General features: G+C 38.3%; 1 protein-coding gene across 4 annotated transcripts; it reads left to right on the forward strand.

Moving 5' to 3' along the window:
• Positions 1-289: 289 nt before the first annotated feature.
• On the forward strand, positions 290-27,727 carry btz (CASC3 exon junction complex subunit). 4 transcript variants are annotated; one of them, XM_074106925.1, is made up of 19 exons: positions 290-549; positions 819-896; positions 2,049-2,149; positions 4,517-4,661; positions 6,047-6,141; positions 10,239-10,253; positions 10,918-11,055; positions 11,953-12,171; positions 12,717-12,813; positions 13,539-13,650; positions 14,261-14,413; positions 15,310-15,392; positions 18,737-18,820; positions 19,626-19,713; positions 20,342-20,409; positions 21,744-21,839; positions 22,943-23,067; positions 23,212-23,303; positions 24,669-27,727. In XM_074106925.1, exons 1-19 carry the CDS (start codon positions 469-471, stop codon positions 24,884-24,886), a joined length of 2,088 nt encoding a protein of 695 aa, XP_073963026.1. In that variant the 5' UTR covers positions 290-468; the 3' UTR covers positions 24,887-27,727. The 4 variants fall into 4 exon arrangements, with proteins under 4 accessions (XP_073963026.1, XP_073963027.1, XP_073963028.1 ...); XM_074106926.1 differs by having other exon boundaries at positions 20,345-20,409; XM_074106927.1 differs by lacking the exon at positions 10,239-10,253.
• Positions 27,728-27,852: the final 125 nt, after the last annotated feature.

Here is a 27,852-nt window from a genome sequence, read left to right on the forward strand (position 1 = left end):
GACATCACCGCCAAGTCGCCAACTAGTTTAAAAAGTTGTTTTTATTCCGTTTTGTGCAGAATTGGTGAAATCATAAAAAAGTACATCATTTAAATTCATGAACACAATTAGTTCCATCTTTACAATAAATAAAATAAGTATTTCTTTTACAGCGTTAATAACTTACGATAACATTAAAATGCAAATAATTAGAATACACAAACCGTTCTCAGAATAATTTCAATAAATAAATATACCGTTGAAAGTAACAAACTGAATCAATTGCGTCAAACGAAACGCCAGTTTTTATGGCCGCTAGAAATTCCCTTGTTTATTTGACGTTCATGCATTTCGCCTGAGCTAAGAGGGGATTTCATCAATTATCCACGGAAATCAAGTGCGTTTAACCGCCTTATTTTTCGCGTTTCAAACTTGTAAATTAAAGCCGTCAATCTGGAAGTACTGCAAGTAAAGCCGGAGGGCGGTGAGATGACGACCGTGGCGCGACGGGAAGAAGATCCAGGAGAATATTCCGATTCGCAGGAGATCGAGCACAATAACTCGACGAACGTGAGTTAGAAATGCAAACTGCGGATGACAATGGTCAAATCTACTTTCGTTTCGTTTGGGCAAGTATTACGCGGGCACTTTCACCGGTGCATTCGCGTGACGGCATGACCATTTCTTTTCGCTCTAAATGGGGTCATGATTGGGAGGGCATTCTCCGCGCGGCTCTTGATTTGTTTAGACTGTAATTTTAGACGCCACGTAGTTTTTGGGGGTAAAACTGTTAGGTTTTGGTTTGAGTAATGCAACTGTTGAAGGTAGCTGGTTTGCAGGATGGAGGGCATCAGGAGTCAGATTACGACTCGCAGGGAAGCGACTCCGAACACTCTGACCAGGATCCAGAGAGCCAGGTAAACAGCTCATTTAATTGAAACTAAATACTGTTATCTGTTGTTGACTATGAAAATCCTTTACCACCCTAAGATTTTATGTTGTCTTTATGGTTGAAAGCATTAAAGACTATTTTCACATACAAGTCTGTCACAATCACCCTTATTGTTTTTTTTTGTAGTGTAGAAACAGTCATATAAACTATACTACATTTTATTTTACTTTTATGCCAGAGGGGTCTAATGAGATGCATTTGCAGATTTTTAGCTCCTGATAACTTTATTTGACGGATAAATGTGATGCCGTCTCTGTTTGTTTTGTTTGAATAGACAGAGACAGCATCACATTTATCTGTTGAATAAAATTAATCATGTGTGGTAAAACAGCGCCTTAGTTTACTAAAAAAATATCTTTTGAGTAGCCTTAATTTATTACATGGGATCAATATTTTTGTACATGTTTTCAGCCTGTTTAATGAGGGTTGCATATATGGTCAAATAAGGCTAAATAATTGACTGTTGAGAAAAAAAACTCTAAAAGTTTAAATTCAAAGATTTTACAAATAATTAGATCAAGTAATTGGGTTTGACCATGGCAACCCTCTGTATGAAAGAAATTGAACATATCAAAATAATAACAAAAATATGTGTACTTGATAGTATGTATGTGTGTAACTCTTTATTGTATAACAAAACAATAAAGAAACAAATGCAATTAACAAACATAGTAAACATAAATATAGTAATCAGACAGAAGTAGAAAAAAACACTTCATCAAAAATACATTTATATTAAAAAACAAACTAACTAAATTACATTAGTAGATACTAAAAAGGTACATACATATATTGTTTTTTAACTAAATCATTAAAATCAAATTTACAATCAATTATGTTTCAACCACATGCATGCAACTTGGTGTATTGCGTCTCCATTTATTAATATAATGGCTTAAACATAATGGCTAATTACCGCTTTCTTCCCTGCAATAGTGATGTGCTAATTAGATTCAGTGGGCAAATTATTAATATGACCATTCTCATCATGGAATATGTTTCTGTTAAAAACTAATTTTTTACACAAGCTTTTTTGCAGACTATACTTTTAACTGACCATACTTGCATCGCTTAATAATAATTATTGTGTTTACTATTGAAGTTTCAATGATTTCAGGAAACAGAGCGGCGAGTAGATGATGACGAAGACAGAAGCAATCCCCAGTATATCCCAAAAAGGGGTACTTTCTACGAACATGACGACCGCACTGCTGCAAGGTAATTTCTTATTAGTTTATACCTGCCTTCCACCGCAAGTGGAACAAGAAAATGTATTTTTTAGTTATTTTTTTAATAATCTACTCTCAGGCTTACATGTCTGTTTCTCTTTTAAAATCTTATATTTTAATGAGGCTTTAGTACACCAAATGTGACTTGTCAGCCTCATGGGGAGCCTCAGATATATTTTACACTCTCCCTTGTACCGTAACCAAGTCTGGCTGGATGCAAAGGCTTGTCTAATGAACTTGTAAAATTAAATCATTATCTCTTCTAAAGCGTAAAAGTCTGTTTCTACAACGCTTTACTGTGTGTAGTGGGTATAGCATTACGTGCTTGTGAAATGATGGATGTCACATGCAAGTAAGGTGACCCGGGGCTATTGTAGCTCGGGGGATATTGTATCTGAGCCGTCTGATGGCGTCCTTACGATGCCATGTTCGCCATGTTCATGTGTTGTGTGAAGACAGTCTTCTGGCGAACACAACGTAAAATGGCCAAGAACATGCAGGGTTGGAAAAAATCATGATTTTTTCAAAAAATCGTATAAATCGCGATTTATTGAAAAAAACCTAATAAAATCAGATTTTTTTGATTTTTTCAGTTGTCATAGTTTTAACAAAAGTTTTGCGTAAAACGGAACGCGCTCTGAGAAAAAGGGGATTCCCCGCGCGGTGTTTAGTAAACGGCGCGCGGGAAATTCCCTTAAAATATCTCATTCATCCAAACAAGATTTCGATCCTTCCGTTCAGTTTCAGTTTTCATTGAAGATTCCCGTTTACATACCTATAAATGTGCACGGAACCCTCGGTGCGCGAGTCCGACTCTCACTTGCCCGGTTTTTTCTTGCAAGTCTAAACTCGGCTTAACGCTGGAGCGCTCGCGATCGCATTCACCATCTTTTTCTAACCTCATCCCATACCGTGTGACAGAGAGAAATGGTGAAAATGACTGTGATTCCAAGTGCGTTAGACAATTAGGCCTCTAGCACAGATATAGATTACACTAGATACCGCAAACACCTCAATCTGTATGAAAACCAACCGTGTCACTTTTTTATATCCACTGTGACGTCTCAAGAGCGAATTAGCGATGTGAATTCCCCGATGTCCGCGCAAAATCGATTCAAATGCGCCGCCCGCCCGCGCCGTGGGGCTCGAGTCAGTCACTAGTCATGATTAGTCGGTTAGCGGTCAGTCTTTGTATGGTGCGAACCCCTACGTTTGGTCGGGGTTCGGACACGCGAAGTAGATGCATTTGCGTAATCTAGTGTAATCTATATCTGTGGCCTCTAGTCTTGATAAGAAGGCAACAATACGATGTAGCTAAAGGCTAAAATCAGCCGTAAACAAACAACTGAGTTAATTGGCGTTGTTAAGTCGCTTTCTAAAGTCGCGCTCCGTTGCGCCCGCGCTCGCGTAAGGACATCGTACGTGTGTTGTCTGTGGATTTTGATTAACAGAGATGAAGCAATTTTGTATCAAAATTCTTTGTATAGTATGAAACGAGTAGAGGACACTAATCATAATCAACTTAAAAAAGTTGATAAACGTCCGATATTATCATTTCAAAATTGGCTGAACAGATTTTTATCAAACCGCCACAATGAAACTCGCTTTCACGTAATACGTGCATGGAAATCGGTCTATCTACAGACTGACAAACGTTAGCATCAAACTTATAACACTCCTCTTTTTGCATTGGGGATAGAAAAAGCAGAAGTGATGGATCCACTTAAATTGTTGCTACCAATCCTACCAAAAATTGTAAGTAGCCGTATATTTAAAAAAAAACCTTTGTGTGTATGGTTGGCCAACCTGGCGCCCATCTGAAATTTGCCAGATCGCGGGTAAAAATATCTGCTATATATACTAGGAATCATCGAGTGCTAGTGATATTTCTTTCCTATTAATTGTTTAGCATGAGTTTTTTTTTCGTCTACTATTCCTGTAATAGTTGAAAGAAAAGCAGATTATGCACCTCGCATTAAGTAATTTATATTGCCCTCGTGCTTTTTAAGCCCTCACTGACTCTCAGACTCCGAATCGGCACTCGGTGCAGTAATAAATAACTTTCTGCTTGGTGCAACAATCTACTATTATTAGCATATTGGCTATATAGTACGGATAACAGATGGCCGTTGGGGCAAAAAAGGTCTCGAGTGGAATGGATGAATAAACCTGGTTAAAGCCGCGGGCTTACGGTGGATGCAGGCCACTTCCAACCGAAGCAACTGGAGGTTTATGGGGGAGGCCTATGTCCAACAGTGGACGTCCTATGATGATGATGAAGATTCTTAGTCCATGCAAAAGTTGTACGTATCTCTAGCACTAATACGAAGATGCTAATAAACACCCTTTGTTATAGCGGCGAGGAATCAGCAAATACGACTTCAGAGACAGCCTCCGAGAAGAAAGAGGGCAGCGAGCCCGGCACGGAGCGCCGCCGGCCGCCGCGCAAGTCCGAGGTCATCGACCGCTGGTCCCATGACAAGTACAACGAGACCGAACAGGTGAGGAATATGACTACATACAATACAACATACACACCTCTCTTAGGCTGTGTTTCCACCAGAGATGTTGCAAGGAATGTGTTTTTCATGAACGAATTTAATGCTTCATTTACCTATCCTGGCACAGCGCAGCTCCGGTGGAAACAGCTGAGCGGATTCCTCGTAACACATCCTCGCACACCTCTGATCGAAATGCAGCCTTAATATTCTCTCCTTTCATCCCTTATCTCTCACTCTCTCTGTACTTCTTCAATACGGTATTTGACTATTTTGTATATGTTTTATAAATTGAGGTATCCCATCTTAGCCCTCTAGGTTGGCAACGCATCTGCAATACCCCTGGTGTTGCAGATGTTTATGGGCGGTGGTGATCTCTTACCATCAGGAGACCCACTTGCTCGTTTGCTACCCAGTCGAATAAAAAAATTAAAACTACACAATGCCTGTTATCGAATAGAACAACAATTTTTAAGCTACCTTTACAAATAACAAAGTTATAAAGGTTTGAAATTCAAGATTAGACAGAGAAAGACATACTGGCATGTGACGTCACACGCCAGTACCGCCATACTTGCTGCATAGAGAAAAGCGTTTGAGAAAGAGACAGGTTTATAGATTTTTCAAAAAATCACTATAATTCCAATTTTCAACCGATTTAAATTTTCTCTTCGCTAAACAGTATCTGCATATCTATATTTTCATAAGAATATTAAGATATGGCAAAATCATGAGTTGTCAAATACCGTATTTATTTATTTGTGTAAAATGCGTTGCCCGATCCGTTGCGTTGCGAGGTATGGACCCTCGTGTTTGGGGCAACAGTGGGTTGCCCGAGACGGGGCTCACCATAGCAACAATTTTATAGTACATTGTGTCTTAAGGGCGGTAAACAAGGAATTACGAACGAGAGTCTATTAGAAGCCCGAAGTCGAAGAGTGAGGGCTTTAATGAGTCGATGTTCGTAATTCTAGTGCCGCCCGTGCGACATACAATGTTTTTCATCACATATGCGAGTAAAATTGTATATTTGTAAAAGAAAAACTAAGATTTTTCCAAAAATTTCCGATACCGCTGACTACGCTCTTGGCAGCGCCAGCCTCCGCGCCACCCCACCCCACGTAGCATGTGCCCGACGTGCGCGCGCCGCGCTCCTGACCTTGGGCTTCATGACATGAAAATTAGTACGGGCAATGACTCATTTACCGACCACGGCTTCATGACAAGCACATTAAGGTCGAGGGTTTTATTTGGGGGGTTGCAACCAAGGTAGCCTGCATGTTACGACACTGTTTACGAGCAAGTGTGATGAAAAAGATATAGAAGTTTCATCTACATGGCTACTCATATATTAATTTCAGTATTATAACAGAATGTTTTGTCGACAGGTACCGAAATCTCGCGACGAACTGGTGTCTATATACGGGTACGACATAAGGAACGAGGATGCGCCGCCCCACGCCCGCAGGAATAGAAGATATGGGTATGCACACAATTATAGCTATGATTTCAGGTGTGGTTTATCACCAGAATCTCTAAACTGTGCCCCAGCAGTGGGTGAAAATTATGAGATAACTAGTAATAAAGTTTATATTCAAATTCAAAATTCAAAACACGCAACTACTAAACAAGCAATTAAATATAATATTTGTTATGATGATCTTCATTCAAACCGCATAACGTCGGCCTAAATCGCAAACCTCGTAACTCAATCCGACCAAATTTTACAGGAGACACAAAAAACTTCACAACCAAAAATTTGCATGAAGACTTGCTAAGTCTTTTTTCACATAATGTTAAGTTAAATTTAGCCGTCAGATTGTTAAGACCTATTTTTTTTAAAAATCACCTGAACCTGGAAATTTTGGAGTTACGAGTTTTTCTTGAAAATTTTATAAAGCAAATCGGGAGTTAAGAGTTTTGCTATAAAAATAGAGGTAATCTTTTGATCTGAACAAGGTAATAATTTACATGATTAAGTACATGAGTTTGGCCCAGGTGAAGATAATGAAGCATCATTATTTTTGGCTGAATTAATTTGATGAAAACTAGCGGGGACACAATGTTCATGCTGTAAGGCTGTTGACATTTTTCTTGTTCAGGAAAGCTCTGAGAACTGCTGGTTTATGACGTGATGAGTGGATTTCGTGACACACAAATTTCATGTTGCACAGTTGGTGAGGTAATAGGGAATTTGAGGACCTGGTATCCCAATGTTATAGGACAGATCAAGGCGTCCAGACTCCGGTGGCTCGAGCACGTAGAAAGGTTGGGAGACGGTCGAGCCGTGAAGAGAGCGCACTTGGGATGACCGAGAGGCCGGTTGGTCGTCCCAGGCAGGGGGGGACAGTCGCCTATACCGTACTAATTCATGTCGATAGCGCCGCCATCTCCTTTATCTAACCTAAAATAAAACAGATTGTTGTCGTTTGTTTCAGATAGATGTCACTGAAAGCTTGAGATCACAAAATTTTATTTATTAAAAAATATTTTGTCGTTGATAATTACCGCAAAAATGAACTTTATTTTCGAAATTGACAATCGTATTGTAATTTCTAATATAAAAGTCACATAATTGTATCCGCTCAGTCGTTACAAATATTTTTTGTGTAGCAACCCTCTATGTCAGGCCAGGCGTCTATTCGCGCTCAGCTCAACAAGGAACAAGATGGCTACGTTGCAATCGAAACTCGTGCACATCGTCCACATAAAAAGTAAAGACAGTGCTGCAAACGGAAAATTGAGGCTGGTTTAAACTTAAGAAGACTGAATTCAAGCGGTCTCACTTCTCTTTGCAGCCCTGTTTTTAGTTTTTATGTGGTTTGAGCTGGGAAGCAAATCCAGTAAAGTAAAAGAATACCTGTGACTATTAATAGCTATACGTATGGATGGATATATACATCAATGGTACTAGTTAGGAAATGCAGACGGCGCTTCAAAACAGTCTGCATGAATGAGACGAGAGAGGGCTCTCTTTTCCCCGTATATTATACTACTCTTTGGTCCCAGGTACCGCTGGAGGGACGAGGTCCTGAAAGACCTTTTGGACCTCAGAGTCGAATACTTGCAAGAGCTGACTCAACACCGCAAACCGTGGCGTAATCGGTGTAGGAGGCCAAGACTCACTTTGGGTCACAGCGCCCTGGTAGTAGTAATAGTAATAGTAGTTAGTGAGATACAAGGTGGTGTAGGGTTCTGCGCTCTAAAACAAATCTCTCGTTGAGATGAATTAAATAGTGCTCTTCCTGAACTAAAATTAAAGATCCATAGTATTGATTTACATCTAAATTGTAACATGCATACGTTTTTTCCTATTTTTGAAAAAATATTTTCTGCAGTCTTACTTCCCTTTGTTGATTCATTTTAGTATCCGCCTACAGAACAAAACAATGTGATAAGTAAAAATCCTTAATTAAGCAGCTGGAACGAGTTCGACTACATCCCACTATAATAATTTAAATGCGAAAGTTTGTAAGTCTGTTTGTTTGTTTGTTACTTCGCTTCATGACGTCTAAACCGCTGAACCGATTTAGATGAAGTTCGGTATACAGATAGTTTGAGTCTCGGGGAAGGACATAGGATAGTTTTTATCCCGGAACATTTCATAGTTCCAGCGGGATAGTGAAAACTGAATGCTACGTGGACGGAGTCGCGGGTAACAGGCTAGTAGGTAGGTATAACATAAATTATAATAACAAACAAAACAAATGCCTATTCGAACAATCACAACTACGTACTAGATTAAATAATTTGCGTAGAAAACCACGTAACTAATCTTCACGCGTAAAGATACACGCGAAGCAAACCTCGTATGTCCACGGCACGCAAACAAACTACATTTTCAATAGTCTAATGTGTTTATATATCATAAATATCTATCAAGAATACACAATCAGTTTATATTGCAGAACCTTATTATACACCTGTTAGTCTGCACCCGTTTTCTTCTTAAATGTTTACGCAAAACTGACGTGCAGTCACACCGCCATCGCAAACTGTAGGTACTGAAGGGAGTGGCGGGGGGAGATACGTGGTATATCTTTTACAAAAATGGCGGTCGGGAGTTGCGAGGTTTTCTATTTTGCTTTTTAAACTTAAACGGTTTATTCTTGGTATTTAAGAGTTTTGCCGTTAGATGCGTTCAGAATAGTACTATCTAAAAGTGTCAAAACATAATTTTCAAAAAAAATGGAGTTACGAGGTATGCGATTTAGGCCGACGATAATATTAAGAGAAATAGAAATATAACGTGCCTAAAATTCGATTGCGTTGCCAAACGGCTGAAAAGCATCTTTTTCTCAGTTTCGTCTGTAACAAAGTTAATTGCTCAAATATGACATGACATTTATGACATTAATTCATCATCCCAGCCTATATACGTCCCACTGCAGGGCACAGGCCTCCCCTCAGAATGAGAGGGCTTGGGCCATAGTTCCCACGCGGGCCCAGTGCGGATTGGGAACTTCACACACACCATTGAATTGCTTCGCAGGTTTGTGCAGGTTTCCTCACAATGTTTTCCTTCACCGCAAAGCTCGTGGTAAATTTCAAATGTAACTCCGCACATGAATTTCGAAAAACTCAGAGGTGCGAGCCGGGGTTTGAACCCACGACCCTCTGCTTGAGAGGCGATGGGTCAAACCACTGGGCCACCACGGCTTACGCACACGACAAACGACATTTATTACATGACATTTATTAATGGCTGGAGCCTCCTTTTAAGTTGGTAAAGCCTGTGTCAGGAGGCACCGCTCCTCCATAGTTATAGTCTGCATAATAAATATATGTGTTATTGCAGTGATTGTGGTTAATAAATGGATAAAATTTCGTTTGTGACTTCTGTAATGTACATTTCTTTTAAAGATCCGTTTTATAGATGTATTGCTTGTCATAATATTAAAAACATAAACTTCATTTCTTACCATATCAACTAGACAGTGTGATGGACTTTACACAGTAGGAAATTGCTCCATAGACTTCAAAATTTATGGTGATGGCAACATCTTTTGGCACATAGAGGAATTGCAATAGCTATAGCCTATAATAATATAGTAAAGTAGCGTTTACCCGCGGCTTCGCACGCGTAAATCATTAGATATAGCAGTTGAATTGAAATTCCGGGATTTTATTAAATTCTCGTGGGAATTCCCTAAAATTACATAGTGGTTTTCATTGACGTTAAATTAAAACACCCATGCCAAATTTCATGACTCTAAACCCAGCGGTTGTTATTTCGATATTTTATCCCTATCCCGTGGGAACATCAGGATAAAAAGTGGCCTATGTGTTATTCCAGACGTCCAGCTATCTACATACCAAATTTCATGACTCTAAGCCCAGATAAAAAGTATCTTATGTTTTAATCCAGGTTATAAACTCACTTTTTGCCAAATTTCATCCAAATCCGTCCAGCCGTTTCAGCGTGAAGAAGTAACAAACATACTCACTCACTCACAAACTGTCACATTTATTCATATTAGTGGGATCGTATATAAATGAAAGATGCGCTGCAAAGCCGGGTCGCTCAGGTATTGAAAAATTTACTAACTGTGTATTTTCTATACGCAATTCAAAATGGAGGTACCGGCATTGGCGGTCAGTAACCGTATTCATGTTGGCATGTTTGTTTTGCTTATTTATTTTTTCAGCGCATGCCTTTGTTTATGTTGATGACTTTTTATCATTTTAATTTGAAAAGCCACCTTTTAGATTTAAGGTCTTTTTGCCGGCAGCTATTAAGTTTTATTTGTTAATAAATATAATTATGTCTAAGGCCTTGCAGTTTTTTTGCAATCTTTTAATTTACTAGCAATTTTTGTATGTAAATTGTATTTGAATGATGTAAGCCAAATAAATCCATGTATAGTAAACGGACCAACTTGAAATTTGGTACGGGGTTAGATGGCAGTGCAAGTACAGCCAAAGAAGTAGAAGTTTGGACACTTACCATATTTTGACCGCTCCAAAATGTATCAACTCCGGACTGAGTGAGCTCACTCATTCGTAATCATGACAGACAAAGTAGTGTTGGCAATTACCGTAAGACAGAAAGTGATGGCACTACTTTCTCAGTACCATGCCGTGGCGTCTAATGTTACTACACTTTTTCGCTGTAAATGCATAATTAAACTTCTAAATCTTCGAGTACAGTCAACTAAAAGTACTATCAGCAAAAAAAAAGTTTTATTTTTTCGAAATCCTGTTGTTTTTGAGGTACATTACATTAATACGAATTGAGAGTTATGCGTGTGTTGTGTAGACGCGGCCCCAACAAGTACACTCGCACGTGGGAGGACGAGGAGGCGTACCGGCGGCAGACGGCGGCGCAGGCGCCGAGGAAACCGCCCAACCCCGAAGACTTCCCTGAGCTGGAGCAAGCCAACAAACAGAGGGAGAGGTTAGTCACATTAACTTGTCACCACGTGACAATAACCAGAGAGCGGAATATTCATGGCACTTTTTGACCTTTTTTACCGCACACTTGAATCTAGCGGACAACGGCTTAACTGATAGTGTCTTTTCCAACCTCGACATTGGTGTAATCATAGATAGATGGAGCTATACTTTCAAGAATTGATTTGAATTGACCTGTCATAGTGACTTCTCACTTATCGACTTCCGATATACATACATATATCGATACACAAACATAGGCGGCCTTAAGTTAAAAGAGCGATCTCTTCCAATTAATTTTCGAGTAGTTGAAAATGTGAAATAGACATATGCAATGAACAATGAGTATTTTCAATTTCCTATTGAAATTCTGTCGTAATGTTAACAAGTGTTCCATTAATGACTCTATAAAAAAGCAGTGACGCTAGCGACATCTATAAGTCTTAAGTGGCTAAATAAGAAACAAACAAGCTGAGATATGTGGTGCATAGGGGAAATTCCTGTCTGTACCGTTGACCAGCAGTGGTGTAGCGGTATAGCACGCGGTACGGAATACCAAAGACCTGGGTTCGATTCCCAGTGCTGGTCTTATTTTTCTGGTTTTTCTGTGCATCTATATTTCAGTTTGTATTTTCAATTTAGGTTTTACGGGATGACCGTAAAAGTAAAAATTTGGAATTGAAATAAAAGAATACAAAAAGATTCCAAAAAACCAATCTTAACTTTATCTCCACTTACATCTGCCAAAGAAATAGCGAAATTGGTTATGAAAAGGTTGCACCCTGGTACGTGATGCAGTTTCCTCGACTGTACATTGCTATCGATTCGACATTGCTAGAAGCGTCGTGTCACGCATATTTGAAAACATCTTGTCAACTTCTCTGTTCTTATTCTCCATTAGGAGAAACAGAGGTCCGCGTCCACGGTCCAAGTCGCAGCCGACGTCGAACGAATCGCTCGAGAACGGTAACAACCTGCGGCGAAACGCGTCCATCAAGGCGAAGAAGCAGGAGAAGACGCCTCCCAAAACGGAGAAGAGGACTAACAACGTCAAGAACAACAAGGAGAAAATGCCCGCGCTAGAGAATCTCACTATTACTACCACTGTTGTTAATAACAGGTGAGTGATCTGTTCATAATATAAAGCAACGTCACTCAGAGGCGCTAGGTTGATAGGCCATAGGACAATTTTTTTCGAGTTAACAGAATTTGGTAAAATTCCTGAGTAGAAATAATAATATTCTAAACCCCTGTTTCAGCAAAAAATTAAATAATTTATTGAATCAGGCGTTACTTTGCGGAGGTCCATATCAATGAACTAAAACGATTACTTTGCTCACCCGCGACCTTATGATAGCTACGTTTTTGCGAGATATGCGTGTTCATGCAGTTCCTCCACTTCCACGCTGTATCAAGAATACAAAAAAAAAATTACGTACATTAATAAAAAAAGTTGCGAACGTTTTAAGGCGGGAATTCGGGAATTTTGAGAAACAATATTTAAAAAAATCATCTCCAAAACCCAAGGTCCAAGGGTGAAAAGATAGCAAATGACCCCAACAATATCCAAAAAAAATTTGAAGGTCCATGTGCCGAACACCCTGTATATTTTTAGGTAATTAGCCTATTAAATATAGAGGTAGAACTGTTAATGTTTCTGTACAGCCCTGGACAGCCGCAGCGTAAAGTTAACGCAGCTGTCGCTCAGCAAAGACCCGTGCCCACAGAGCAAGGCAAGAAGAAGCCCGCGCCGCCCGCGCAGGTATTACATTTTTTCAATACTTTCACCCTTGCATTATCCATCATGAATATATCAGCCGTAGGACGTCCACAGTCAGACATAGGCCTCCCCTACGGACCTTAAGTTGCTTCGGTTGGGATCGGCCTGCATCCAACCTGCGCCTTTAACCAGATTGCCCGTCCATCTCGTTGGTGGGCGTCCTATGCTGCGTTAGCTGATCCGATTGCAGTATTAGCAAATCATATTTTACTAATGTTGACGTAGATACATGATAAGCATGAAGAGACTGTTTGGATAAAAAAAATATTTGGCGAAAAGTGCAGACAGGATAAAGAGGGCATTATGAAAACTATGCATTATAGAAATCTACCCTTTTGGTAGTTCCAGCTTGTTAAAATTACAAATGAGTCTGTAATAGACAGGTTATTTTCGTAAGCATCGATCGTGCATTTAATAAGTTACTTAAATAATAAACAAAAGCATTTCCGAGTAGATTTGATAATGTCGAAAATAAGTAAGGATGGGCCGAAATTTGGTTTAAATGCCGAACATTCGGCACTAGAAAAATAGAACCTACTTGCACTATTTCAACTGAAATTAATATAAAGTATGTCTGTCATCTCAGTCATATCAGTAAAATATGTTTTTATTTTTACCGAATGTTCGGCCGAAATTCGTATTCGGTTCAAATCACATTCGGCCCATCTCTAAAAAAAAACACTAATTTCATGAATGTTTGTCATTAGCTGCAACAGCCTTCGCAACAGCGGAGCAGGTCGCCGCCGAGCGCGCCACAGAAGGCACAGAACGCGCAACACGGGCCGCAACACGCAACGCAACAAGCGCCGCAACCCGCCGGTAATTAGTACTTATTAAGGGCGGATGATGGATGCAATATGGCGACAAAAGCATAAGATGGATAAGACTTTTAAATTTCGATTAATATTGTTGTATAAAAATGTATAGAAATTTCAGTATGGTGATAATGTTCCTAATAATTGTGAAGTATCGCTTTACGAATACGCATCTCTTACATCTGTAGACGTAAAGAGGTAATTTTCCCTACATAAGTGGATAGTGAACTATAAAAGGAATTTTGAACATGAAACTACCGTGAGACTCACTCATATTAAATATAATGATGATTTAAGACGTGAGTTATCCGGGTCATTATATTTAATATAAAAGGAATTCACTGAAAATATGTAATATAGAAAAAAAAAACGATTATTTATCTAACTATTTTTCAATTATGTTCTCTTTTTTAAACCAATTGTAGCCATGTCCATATTACGTATATCGTTCGTCATGATTTTGACGTAAATTCCATCCGTCATCCGCCCACTGCTTATTATAAACATGTTTGTCATTAGCTGCAACAGCCTTTTCAACAGCGAAATTCGACTGTCCATTACGAAAAAAAGTACCACGAACATTGCAAATTATTTAAAAACGTTTTGTACGACAGGTGAACAGCGAGGTGGCAGCAAACGCTACAGCAGTTTGCGACAGAGACCGCTCGCTGAGAGCTACTCGCCGCAACAGACCGCGCAACAGACTCCACAACAGCCGCAACAAGCGCCGCAACAGACGCAGCAACAACAGCATCGATATCATGCAGGTAATGTCATGAAATCCTGGTAGACTGGCCAGGATCATCTCCGCAGAACGGAACTCCATCGACTTGAACTTTGGTACGGAAATGTAGCTTGGATGACAATGCAAATACAGTTAACAAAAAGTACAGTCAGCAAAAAAGCTTGTATTAAAAATTTAATTTTCAACAAAGACTTATTTGTCTTATTTGTTGACTAATACGGTATTTGACAACTCCTGAATTTGCCGTATCTTACTATTATTATAAAAATATAGATATACAGACAGTGTTTAGCGAAGAGAAAACTTAAATCGGTTGAAAATTGGATTTTTAGTGAATTTTTGAAAAATCTATATACCTGTCTCTTTCTCAAACGCTTTTCTCTATGCAGCAAGTATGACGGTACTGGCGTGTGACGTCACATGCCAGTATGTCTTTCTCTGTCTAATCTTGAATTTCAAACCCTCATAACTTTGTTATTTGTAAAGGTAGCTTAAAAATTGTTTCTTTATTCGATAACAGGCATTGTGTAGTTTTAATTTATAAAACATATACAAAATAGTCAAATACCGTATTGGTTTCTTCCTTCAGCGACCCTCGGCCTTTTCATTACAATTTAAGGCTAGCAATTTGGGGACTGGGGATTTTCTGAAGTATGCACCCACTTAAACTGCGCGCTGCGCTGCTGTTGCGCTGTTTTTATTCTAAATTTTATTGTATGTTTTATTTTTATTTTTTGTGAGTTGTACTCAGCTAGGTTTTTTTTTGGCAATAAAGATTATTTTACTTTTTTTTTTTACTTTTAAAACTAAGGGGTACCTTTCTTTGGCCCTATGATAGAAAGGTGGAAGATCATTTTAGACCACTGGGGTCTGGGGTTATCTAGTGAGCGATGCCTCTGATGTTATTGATATTTGCAGAATATGCCGGCAACCCGCCGCCCGCCAACCAGCACCAAAGCAGCCCCGGCCCGCAGATGCACCCGCAACAGCTAATACACCAGGTGAGAACCACACAGAGCATGCCATTTTTGAAATATTGTATGAAAGTATGATTGATTTTTTTGGAGTCTTTTTGTATTTTTTATTTCAACTCCAAATTTGTTACTTTTACGGGTATCCCGTGAAACCATATCGAAAAAATAATGGGTTCGATTCCCAGACCTGGTCTCTTTTTCTGGTTTTTCTGTGCATCCATGTCTCAGTTTGTATTTTCGATTTGTATGAAAGTGTAGAAATCGGATTGATAGATGCTTGCAGTGTAGATTTACGGGTGTTGGGCTGTTAGTTTAGTTATAAACCAAGTTTGGTTGTAATTTTTTTTACACTTGCTCTCGTAAGTAGTGTCGTAACATGCAGGGTAACTTGGTTGCAACCCCCTGAATGAAACCCAAGGACCTTTTTTGTGTATTAAGGCACTTGTCCCACCGCAAAAGCGAGTGTTCGAGCACGACGGGCGATTACTCGCTCCACTCGCTCGAGCCGGGCGGCCGCCAAGCTAACAGCGCTTTATAGCTCAGCGAGTTTTATAGTTCTTGTAGCTGCGACAAAAGATTTAAAGCGAGTTCTCGCTGGCAGTGTGAACCGCTAGCGATCAACTATTAATATATATGTCTCTTTTACTCACACAGGATCTTATATCTTTTGTTCGTTTCTTGAGCGAGAAAATAGTCGATAGCCAATCGTTTCCTCGCCGGCGGTGAGACAACTGCCTAAGCCTAAGGGTGTAATGAGTTTGATGTATGTACGACTGAGGTTTGGCTACCGAGCGCGAGCTGCCATATTTTATAGAAATAATATTTATTGTCCTACAAATAATATAGAATTTTACTAACAAGTCTGATGAAAAACATCGTATGTCACGCGATTGGTACTGGATTTACGGAATCTAGTTACTCATGAAAGCCTTCAGTATGTGTCTTTGGGCTTCTAATAGACTCTCGTTTGTGATTCGTAGATCTAGTGAATAATGTTTTGCCATCGTATTTTGTCGGAAAAGTTTGTATTTATCTTGCTATCTCAACTAGATTACTGAAGTTTACTGAAGCTAGTTGAGATAGCAAGATAAGTATGAAGTCTTCTGACAAAATAAGATGGCAGAACATTATTCACTAGATCTGACCCTATACTACGAAGTGCAAAATTCGAACTTCGTATCTTGCCGTCCCGCTGACGCTTATATTGTATAATACGAGAGTGAGAGGGACGGTACCACAGATATAGATTACACTAGATTACGCAAATGCATCTACTTCGCGTGTCCGAACCCCGACCAAACGTCGGGGTTGGCCCATACAGAGACTGACCGCTAACTGACTATGGTACTATTCAATGGAAAAATCAATTGTGTAAACAAATGTGGTGACTGACATTGACACTTGACTGACGACTGGCTGACTGACTGACTGACGTTGGCTCTAGTGATGTGAAAGCTCTTTAAGATACTTCAATCAGCAGTAAATAATTATTTTGAATTTACTCATATTTCATTATTTAATGTTTTCCCTAAGTTTAATTTTAAAAATGGCGAATCACGTATTCTCTTAGTCCTGTTCAAGAGTCATTCACAATGTTTCCATGTCCCTTTTAACTTAAAATGTTTAATAGCATTTTCACGAAGTTTTAGAATTATATCTTCAAATATATATACCTAACGTTTTTTCCGTACAAACTTACACTCCCCTTTATACCCCTTTTATAGAATTTTTAAAATGGTGAAACATGTATATCCACTTATATTTTTTGACGTATATTTTCCCCAAGGTTTATGATGGAGTATTTTAGAATTGAAAGGGTCAGTTAAATATGAATTAATTTAGATTTTTTTGCTGCTTAAGTAGCGTAGTAGAAAAAGGCAACCTGAGATATGTGTGCATAGGAGAAATTTGTATCTTGACTCCTGTCCAACGGTGGTGTAGGGGTTATAGTACGCAGTACGGATTGCTGAGGACCTAGGTTCGATTCCCAGCGCTGGTCTCTTTTTCTGGTTTTTCTGTGCATCCATGTCTCAGTTTGTATTTTCGATATAATTTAGAAGAGGCATTTTTAAATTTACACAAGACAGGGAAATGAGAGTAGACACAGGGAAGTGATTCAAAATGATTTTTTGGTCCAACAATGGACTCCACAGTAAATATGATACTAGTAAATAGAAATCTACATAATTTCTACTATAATACTCTTTTATCGTCCAACTAGTGTTTACCCGCGGCTTCGCACACGTAAATCATTAGGTCCAGCAGCTGAAATACCGGGATTTTTAAAAATTTCCGTGGGAATTCCCGAAAATTAAATCGTTGTTGTCATTGACATTACATTAAAAACAATCATGGTCAAATTTCATGACTCTAAGGTTATTAGTTCGAAATTTTATCCCTATCTCGTGGGAATATCGAAATAAAAAGTAGGCTATGTTTTATTCCAGATGTCAAACTATCTACATACCAATTTTCATGACTCTAAGCTGAGCGGTTGTTATTTCAAGATTTTATCCCTATCCCATGGGAATATCGGGATAAAAAGTATCCTATGTTGTAATCCAGGTTATCTAACTTTTCGCCAAATTTCATCCAAATCCGTCCAGCCGTTTCAGCGTGAAGAAGTAACAAACATATTCACTCACTCACTAACTTTCACATTTATAATATTAGTAGGATTAGTAGGATATAGTAGGAAGTAGGATAGTAGGATAGGATTAGAAACCTTTATAAACCTTCATTAAATAGTGTAACGTAACACAAATAATTAATATCTATGAATAAATTAATTTGCAGAGCCAGCCATAATTATCGGTAGATAAGGTTGGTTCAGTCAAATAATTAATTTTGTTGGTACAGCACTAAATTTCCAGAGACTAGACCGAACATAGACCAACTTCGGTGAAAAAAAATTATCATGTCAATTTGACAAATATAACGGATTTTCGTCTTCCAATTAATTCTATAAAATAAACATATTTATACGATTATTTAATGATAAAATGATTGTTAAAAACAGTGGTGAGCTCATTGAGATGTGAATATGATCGGGATTGGCGTTCAAATGTAAGCAACTACGGAGTAATCGTGAAAAAATGCTTTGTTAACACAATTGTTTTTTTCCATTGAATAGTACTTTAATCATGACTAGTGACTGACTCGAGCCCCACGGCGCGGGCGGGCGGCGCATTTGAATCGATTTTGCGCAGACATCGGGAATTCACATGGCTAACTCGCTCTTGAGACGTCACAGTAGATATAAAAAAGTGACACGGTTGGTTTTCATACAGATTGAGGTGTTTGCTTTATCTAGTGTAATCTATATCTGTGGACGGTGCGATACGAACTTCGATATTCTACTATTGTTATAGCAGGTGCATCGTAACGCGAGCCAGCCGCCGCACGGGCCGTCGCCGCCGCACCAGCAACTGCCGCAGCCGCCTCATGCTCAACAGGTTATAAATAGTGCGGGATCCCGCCGTGAAATATTGCAGTTAGAAACGTAAAAAATATTTTTTGACTTCTCTCTCATGCTCGTAAAGTTCGTGTTTATGCTGGATCTAGGCGACATAAAACGACTTTATGCTCTAGTGCATAAAGTAAAATCTTCGTCTAAGACCAAGGCAATCAGGCCTAAATAGCCACAAACAAAAAAGTTTCAATGTACTTTTTTAATAATTTTCAAATTTGTATAAAACTAAAAGACAGTCAAATAAACCAACATAAATTAATAAAACTAAATATTTGCAATTATATTATAGCAATGCATGAAAAATAAAAGGTACCTAGTAAGTGAACAATGTTTCCCCTGTTGTTATTTCATCTCCTCGCAATCGAAGTGAAAAGCCGAGTGCAAAACTCGAGCAGTACTGGCTCGGGTGGCTATATGAACGTCTCGGGTAAAATGGCTCGTTTTATGCTCTTGTTGTACAATCTACTATTTGAGATACGACGTTAGTAAAAAAACTGGAGGAGTGCGAGTACTCGCGCGCTGGCGGTTCTGTACAATTTTAACAGCCAGCAAAAATAACTTAATGTTGCTTTTGTTCCATTTTCAGACTAATTAATTAGTCTTAGAGTTCCCTGCATTGCTCACTAGGCTGGTATTTACACTTTGAAATAATAACTTTATAAGGAACCAAACTAACACCTAGTTTTTATTATTTCTTTATTATAATGCTTTGCAGTCACTGGATTTTCTCCATTAACCACTAATCGTTGAAGGTATTTTTAATGAATGGCTCATAATTTTGTTTCCAGGTGCGGCTTGGTATCTTAGAGCAACAACAGATGGTGTCGCATACGCACCACTCTATGCACAATCTACCACCACAGCCACACACAATGGGTATGTAGAACTTTCTAGTCATTATCAACAACATAGATATAGGTAATAGGGGTCCATAAAACACGAGTGCGATTTTAGTGAAAATTTGCACTTTAAAGTTGAATATTTTGCAAACAAATCAATGAATCGAAAAATCGTTTTAGCAACCCCCTAATGGACCTATCCAACGATACCCCACACTACAAGGTTAGATGAGAAAAAAAATCACCCCCACTTTACGTCTATGGGAGGTACTCTAAAAAAATTTTTTTAAATTTTTTATTGTACCATTTTGTCGGCATAGTTTACATATATATTCGTGCAAAATTACAGCTTTCTAGCATTGATAGTCCCTGAGCAAAGCCGCGGACGGACAGACAGACAGACAGACACGGCGAAACTATAAGGGTTCCGTTTTTGCCATTTTGGCTACGGAACCCTAAAAAAGTCTGCAGTTTACATGTAAGTGTAACTTAATTGTGACCGCTATCAAATTGAATTAGAAAAATTGGTACCGGTTCACCGATTAAAAGTCATCGTGTATATCTAAGGACGGTAGGACGTGTCAGACATTTTGGCATGATGTACTTTGTGTGACAGACATTGAATGAAGGTGACTGTGTACATGTATTAATACTGTTTGTTACAGCAGCGCCGCCCATACCACAAGCTCAAGGCTACGCCCCTCCCGCCATGATGCCTGCACAATATATGCAGGTACCTATTTGGAACTGCCATTTTATATATTTTTTCCAGATTTCCCGAAGGAGCGTTATGATTTTCGAGACTATATAATGTATGTCTGTTTCATTGGTCCTCTCTGTATATAATCGTCGTTCGTGGGGTATATAATATTTTCAATGCGGCTACGCGAAAGATAAAAAGATAAAATATAAAAATAAAAATATTTATCTTTGAAAAAAAATACGAAAGGGGATTAAAAAAAATATATTGTTACAATGTGAGTACGAGTATAATGAAACCTTTAAATTGGCCCATTCCAAATAACATATATACATATAACACATTTATGCTACACCATAATAGCAAAAAAGTAAGAGTTAAAAACAATAGCCGTGGTGGCTAGTAATAGCCGTGGTGGCCTAGTGGTTTGACCTATCGCCTCTCAAGCAGAGGGTCGTGGGTTCAAATCCCGGCTCGCACCTCTGAGTTTTTAGAAATTCAGTGCGGAATTACATTTGAAATTTACCACGAGCTTTGCGGTGAAGGAAAACATCGTGAGGAAACCTGCATAAACCTGCGAAGCAATTCAATGTGCGTGTGAAGTTCCAATCCGCTGGGCCCGCGTGGGAACTACGGCCAAGCCCTCTTGTTCTGAGAGGAGGCCTGTGCCCAGCAGTGGGACGTATATAGGTTGGATAATGATGATGAAGAGTTAAAAAAGTTAGTAGTTAGTTTTGCAGGTGGTAGGACCTTGTGCAAGGTCCGCCCGGATTGCTACCACCATCTTGCTCGCTAATCCTGCCGTGAAGCAGCAGTGCTTGCACTGTTGTGTTTCGGTGTGGAGAGTAAGACAGCCGGTGAAATTACTGGCACTTGAGGAATCCCATCTTAGACCTCTAGGTTGGCAACGCTTCTGCAATACCCCTGGTGTTGCAGATGTTTATGGGCGGTGGTGATCTCTTATCATCAGGAGACCCACTTGCACGTTTGCCATCCAGTCGAATAAAAAAAAATTTAAAAAACCCGACTGCCTTAAAAAAAATTAACAGCAAAAAAGAAGTGTAGTAGTCTAGAACTCTGTTAAGTAACTTAAATTTTGACAGTCGGGACCCAGTGACCAGCAATTACAAATACAACTAGTTAGTTATACATATAGTTTTTTTCCGAAAATATTAAGAACACAGTTTCATTCGTGCTAACCCCTACACTAGACAAGAGTGTTAGGTTCCCAATCCGCACTGGGCCCGCGTAGGAAATGCGGCACAAACCTATTCATTCTGAGAACAGACCTGTGCGCTGAAGTGGGATGTATAATAGGCTGAGATGATGATGAAGACTAACTCCGTAAAATCCATTGCGTGTTCCAGCCGAGCGGTAACAACGCGGTGTTTGCCGGTGCGCCGATGTACGCGCAACCGCCGCCAGCGCCCTACCCTCACCAGATCTATCCCCATCACAATTATGTAAGTGCCTTGTATTTTTACCCGACTGCCCGAAGTTGTTTATGTCAACTGAGGGTATTGCTAACTTTAGATTGCATTTTTTTTATTTCAAAATCTATTTGCTTAAACGGTTTTTTTATTTGACTAGCGACCCGGAACGACTTTGCTCGGGTACAATTTTCAAAGAAAGGTCTTTAATCAAAGGCACTTCACAACCTATTCTTTCTTCTTCTTCTTTCTTGCTCGCTAATCCTGCCGTGAAACAGCAGTGCTTGGAGACAGCCGGTGAAATTACTGGCACTTGAGGTATCCCATCTTAGGCCTCTAGGTTGGCAACGCATCTGCAATCCCCTGGTATTGCAGATGTTTATGGGTGGTGATCTCTTATCATCAGGAGACCCACTTGCTCGTTTTCCATCCAGTTGAATAAAAAAAAAACAACTTTTAAGTAGCTTTTTCGCAAAAACTACAAAATCAAATTGTGCTGGTCAAATTGACTTGAAATTTGGCTTACTTATGTAAATCTGGTTTACAATACAATAATTTGGTAGTGACATCCTAATAGTCCAGCCTGGATCTTCTCAGTAGGACGGAACTCTTCAACGGTTATTGGCATCAACTTAAAATTTCTTCTTCAATCTTGAAATCTCTATTTTATTTTTAAAATTATCATGCTGTAACATACGTTCATATATGTATTTATGTAAAGTAGATCACCCCTACTATCATGCTGGCTTGCTTAAACTACGTCATAATGTTGTTTTAATATATATATTAAAACTTTAATTTAGGAGAAATGTTAGCTGGCGTTTGGGTAACTATGCTCCTGAATTTAATTTCATTCATAATTCAAAGTAGGAGGCGTTTGGTGTATTTTTACCCCATCATTATCATTGCACTCTGTCTTATCACTGTACGGCGTCTGACAGGAAAAGAGAAGAAAATATCGAAGCAAAAATTGAAGTTCAGTGTTGTCACTTTATTGGGAAGTGTATCGGGTACCGGGTCTTCGACCAGCAAGACATTTAATCAAAATACAGAACTGGAGCTGGCCGAGTGGGGGGGCAAAGTAGCCTTGTTTTACGGTTATTTTATAATTGACTTGTATTTTATTGTTGCTTCAGGTAGCGCAGGCGACGCAGGCAGGCGGCGTGACGTATTACAGTCCCGTGGAGCAGGAGCCGCCGCCGCCCGCCCCCCGCGCGCCGCGCCGCCCCACCGCCGCCATCCCGATCGTGCGCCCCGACAGGTATAGTCGAACCATTTGTTTCCTGACCCAAGAAACCAAACAACCATCCGAAAATCTTTTTAGAAATCTTAAGATTTCTTTGAGCAATAGCTGATAGTAAAAAAAGTTTATTAAATCTTTTTAGCACCTATTTTTTCTCGACAGGCCAGCGAACTCATCTGAAAAGGATAACATAGATAGAATCGTAGAAAATATGTTCGTACGAAAGCCCTGGCCAGCGACGCAGCCCAGTTTTGGTGAGTTTTAATACTTTCTACAGAAGTTGTTCTTTTTTATTATGTTCCATCATGTTTTTCATGCTTGTCCCTTGTAAATACCATGTTTGGTGACCTAAGTAACTGTTTATCCCCGGTTAAAGTCCAGGTGTACCGCAAGGCTCTGTTTTGTGTCGCATCCTCTTCTTAGGTTATATAAATATCCTATCATACCGGGGTCCACTTGCCAAATAAACTGCAAGTAAAATTAACGATTTTGTATTGAAATTCAGTACTTGCTTAAACTTCATTATGCGATTGGGCCTTGACACAAAAGTGTTTCGTGACTTTACACGTTTCCGCACCTTTAATTACGAGGACGTGCCAAAATAAATAAAGTTTAAAAGAAATAATGGACAAAATACATAATGGTCATTTGACATCATAATTTTCGGTGAAACTACTGATTTATACAAACTTTTATGATGTGTATTCTGCCGATTGATTTAGGTTAGGTTACGTTTATAAAATATTATAACATTCTGTGAAGATGACAAATTCTGAGAAATTAGTATTATATCAAATAACCATTATTAATTTTGAACTTTATGTATTTTGATGTGTACCCTTTAATTTGACCATTTCCATAGTCTTAATAACCTTTTCCTCTACTAAGATATGCACTGGGAGCTGCGAATAAAGGCCTGGATTAACGCCCATTTAAAGAAGAATCGTTTTCATCTTAACAATGATTAAAGGAAACTGAAATCTGTAATACGTTTAAGAAGAATTTATATAAGTTACCTTTTTGATTTTGTTTGTAGGTACCCCTTGCTTTTTCTTTGTTGGTAGCGTCAGTTTAGTTCATTAGTGTAGTTTAGGCCATTTTTATTAGTTTATTTGTAAGTTAAAATGATTGCTCAGTGAAATAATATTTTAAGCTTATATTGTGTCCTACTGCTGGGCAAAAGCCTCCCCTATTTTCTTCCTCTCGTCATATGTGACATACTTTTGAAAAAAAATTGGAAAAAATTACGAATTGGGGGGCCGATTTTAGAAATCACAAGTCTGTGTCAATACCGCTCTAAGATAGTAATTACATTAATACGGTATTATGAAAATATACTTAGATAATGTAGAAAATAATAACTTCAATGCATGAATAAAACTTTAACATATTATTATAAATTTAATGTAATAATTGATTTAATACCTTAACTTCATAATTATCATTACGCCATCAGAAGCTGTGTTTAATTTACCCAAATATCACTAATGATGTGATCATCTCATTTCTTCGTTAGACTCATTAATTGACTTTAGTTCAATGATAGTAATTTACATAATTTCGTGTCACAATCTAAGAACTAATTGCACAAAAACTACTGAAGCTTAATAAAATTTCAGACGGCTCAAAAGAGAAGACAGAAACTAGGAATTCCCAAGAAACCCAAAGCAAAGAGTCATCCCAACCCAACAGTTTAACCTCCAGCTCGATATCAACAGACTCTAAGCCCTCCGAGAAAGAGAGGGATAACCCCGAGCCGGAGAAGGAAGAGGAGAAAAAATCAGAACCTAAAGAAGTCGAGACTGTCAATAAGGAGAGTATATCGACGGATGCCTGACTGGTAAGAATAAAAATATGCGAATGTTATCAATCAAAATACTATAGTGGAAGGTAGATTTTGTTGACTGATGATGATGCTAAGCTTTTAACTTTTTCAAATTGTTAAAGCAATTTTAACCTTATTGCTAAGGGAATAAGACTGACGAGGTGTAAAACGGTGGAGAAACAATAATTTTTACTTTGTTACATTGTCAGGTCTGTAATTCCCTTGAACTTATTGTGTACGTTCTATTGCATATTGTTGTCCCACTGCTGGGCAGAGGTCTCCTCCACTCGCACTAGGGTTGGCTATTAAAGAAGATTGATTCGATTCGAGGCCTGAAAAATCGATTCAGGCAAATCGAGTAAAGATCGATTCTCTAAAAATCGATTCAGTCAACAGTATTGACTGTCGTAGCACGACAATAAATAGCGCTGCCGAACGCTCTCACATCGGGTTCCTCAGTTCCGTTGTTACTATAAAAAAATATTTTGTATTTTGTCTGTGACAGAATAATTTCTAAAAAGCTTAGTATGATCGTCTATTAGTTGTAAAGTCTAGAATTTTCTAATTACTATTTGGCTGTGTTCTGGTCTGAGTGGGATTATAAAATAGTTATCTAATCTAATTATGTTTCAAAATTACAATTGAATGAAATCTGTATTAAAATAAGTCCCAAGCAGACAGAATTAATAAAAATTAAATCACTACCTGTCCAGTTATATACATTTAAAATTGTAAATTCACTTTCTATAATGTAGCGGAATAAATTACAAAAGTGATGATTCTAAAAATCACGACGAAGTAATCTATTCGTGGTGATAAAATCTTGACTTATGAAATTGTAATTGCAAAATTACGTAATAAAAAAATCTATTAGATCAAATAATTGGTAGTAATTTAGGAGTATTACTACAATAAGTTTTTTTTACGCATAATCGGTCTCTGATGCTCTGCGATTCGTTTTGCGTTTGTCGCAAGTCGCTGCAGATAATCGTGTGTATTAATTAAACCTTCAATATAGATCAAATGAATTTATTGACATACATAACAATGACTGATTTAATCATATATATAAACGAGTTTTTTTAAACAGAGATAAAAAAATGACTAAACAATAATATAGCGAGTTTTAAATATCTGCCATTTGCGGCAGTGATAACATTGAATTTCCTTGATTTTAAATTGCACTGATACTTACTTCTGTGCATTGTATTATTCAATATATTTTTTTACAATGTCCATAAAGCCATCCAGAATTTGGTATTATATTTTCAAAACAATTTTAAATAAGTAACTAAAAAAAACGGATCAATCAAATAAAAAGAAATGTCAAAGACCGATGGCAACCATAGACTTATTTTTTTACTGGCAATATCGTCCACGTAAAAGTTGTCAGGTTTAAAAATACTAGGTAGCTTTTAGTCTCAAATCTGAATGTTAAAATAAATACTCTTCCTATAATAGGTAAGATTATATGTATGATTAGTGACTACAAATTGGCTGTATGTCTGTTAAAAAAATTGTGTTCGAAGTCAATATGGCTTATTTATGTTATTTTTGCGCAAAACAGGCGTTGTCAGAGGATGAGAGAAATCCTTGGGAAGCGCATACAACGTGGCTTTGGACGATCTTTACAGAAATGTTCTGGTATTATGCATTTTTTCATAAGGAAAAAAGAAAAAAAATACTCCATGTCACTAGGACCTATCCCTTGCATATTTTTTTAAACGCCGATTATGTTAGAAATATCAATCAACGTGTACTTTCCATGTTTGTCCAAAGGCCGCAGACAGGTTTTATAAAAAACATTTTAAGCAGCTAATGTTAATTTTCCAAAGGCGTGACATAGAGCGTGCCTCCACTGTGAGACCCATCTCAACTCTCAAGGTGATGTTGGTATTACATACACTATTTGTTCTACTTGAGATCGGATAGTGTACGATCCCGTATTTATCAACCTGGAATGAACGGCACTTATGCACGACCAGTGTCGTATATTTTCTGTTGTTGATTCCGGGTCTACAATTACTGGTCGTACTTTAACCGCGCTCTTTTACATGAGTTGTAAATACGGAATATGGCGACTGAAGTCCAGTTTAGACATGTAAGAAATATATCGCGGAGGTTGCAAACAGCAACTGGCACATTTTGCAGGTCTAAACTAGCTTAAGGCTGCGAGGTGTGATAGAGTGACACGTGGAGAATTGACCAACTATATTTCTTGACCATAGGTAATGCGAGAGAGATAGTGTAAGCGTACGTGTGTGTAGACTAGATTTTAGACCACACAGGCAGACAGGTATCCCGTAACCTTTTACGCTCTACATCCCGTAACAAATATATCTAATGTATAGGTAAAAAACTTAAGAAGATGGCCTGTTGTATGTAGTAGTAACGTGCCCCTATAGATAAGTCGACGTTCCATATTCGAAAAATGACTTCCCATATCAATTCCGTGCACTATTACATACAAAAGGTCATCTTCTTAAGTTTTTTACCTATAGTTATTGGCGTTATTTTCGATATCATAGGCAAATATGAAAATATTTCCAAAATATTAAATGTTGGGCATTTGTGGGAAAAATTATGTATCTTTTTTCCTCGCCAATACAGAAAAAATGTACAGAAATATAACCAATGTTGTTTATGACTAGTCCTTTTATTTAAGTGGGGCATCCCTGAGGGATCATATTTTAAATAGAAACACAGTTATTATAGCGACTGGCAATAATTAGTTATATTGTCCTTGGGTTAGTCTCAAAATGATATTTTCCAATAAAATGCGAAAATTAAAAAAAAAATGCTTTTGTAAACTATGCTGGTTATTTATTATAATAAATCTTCTAAAACTCGAAATTCGTTTTATTTGCTACTATGCTTTTACCCGCGGGTTTGCTCGTGGGAAACATAAAACACACATACACACACATACTCGAACACATTCAGTCGTAATTTTTTATTACATTATACTATTGCTTATT

This window comes from Choristoneura fumiferana, chromosome 24, assembly GCF_025370935.1.
Source record: "Choristoneura fumiferana chromosome 24, NRCan_CFum_1, whole genome shotgun sequence".
NCBI lineage: Eukaryota > Metazoa > Arthropoda > Insecta > Lepidoptera > Tortricidae > Choristoneura > Choristoneura fumiferana.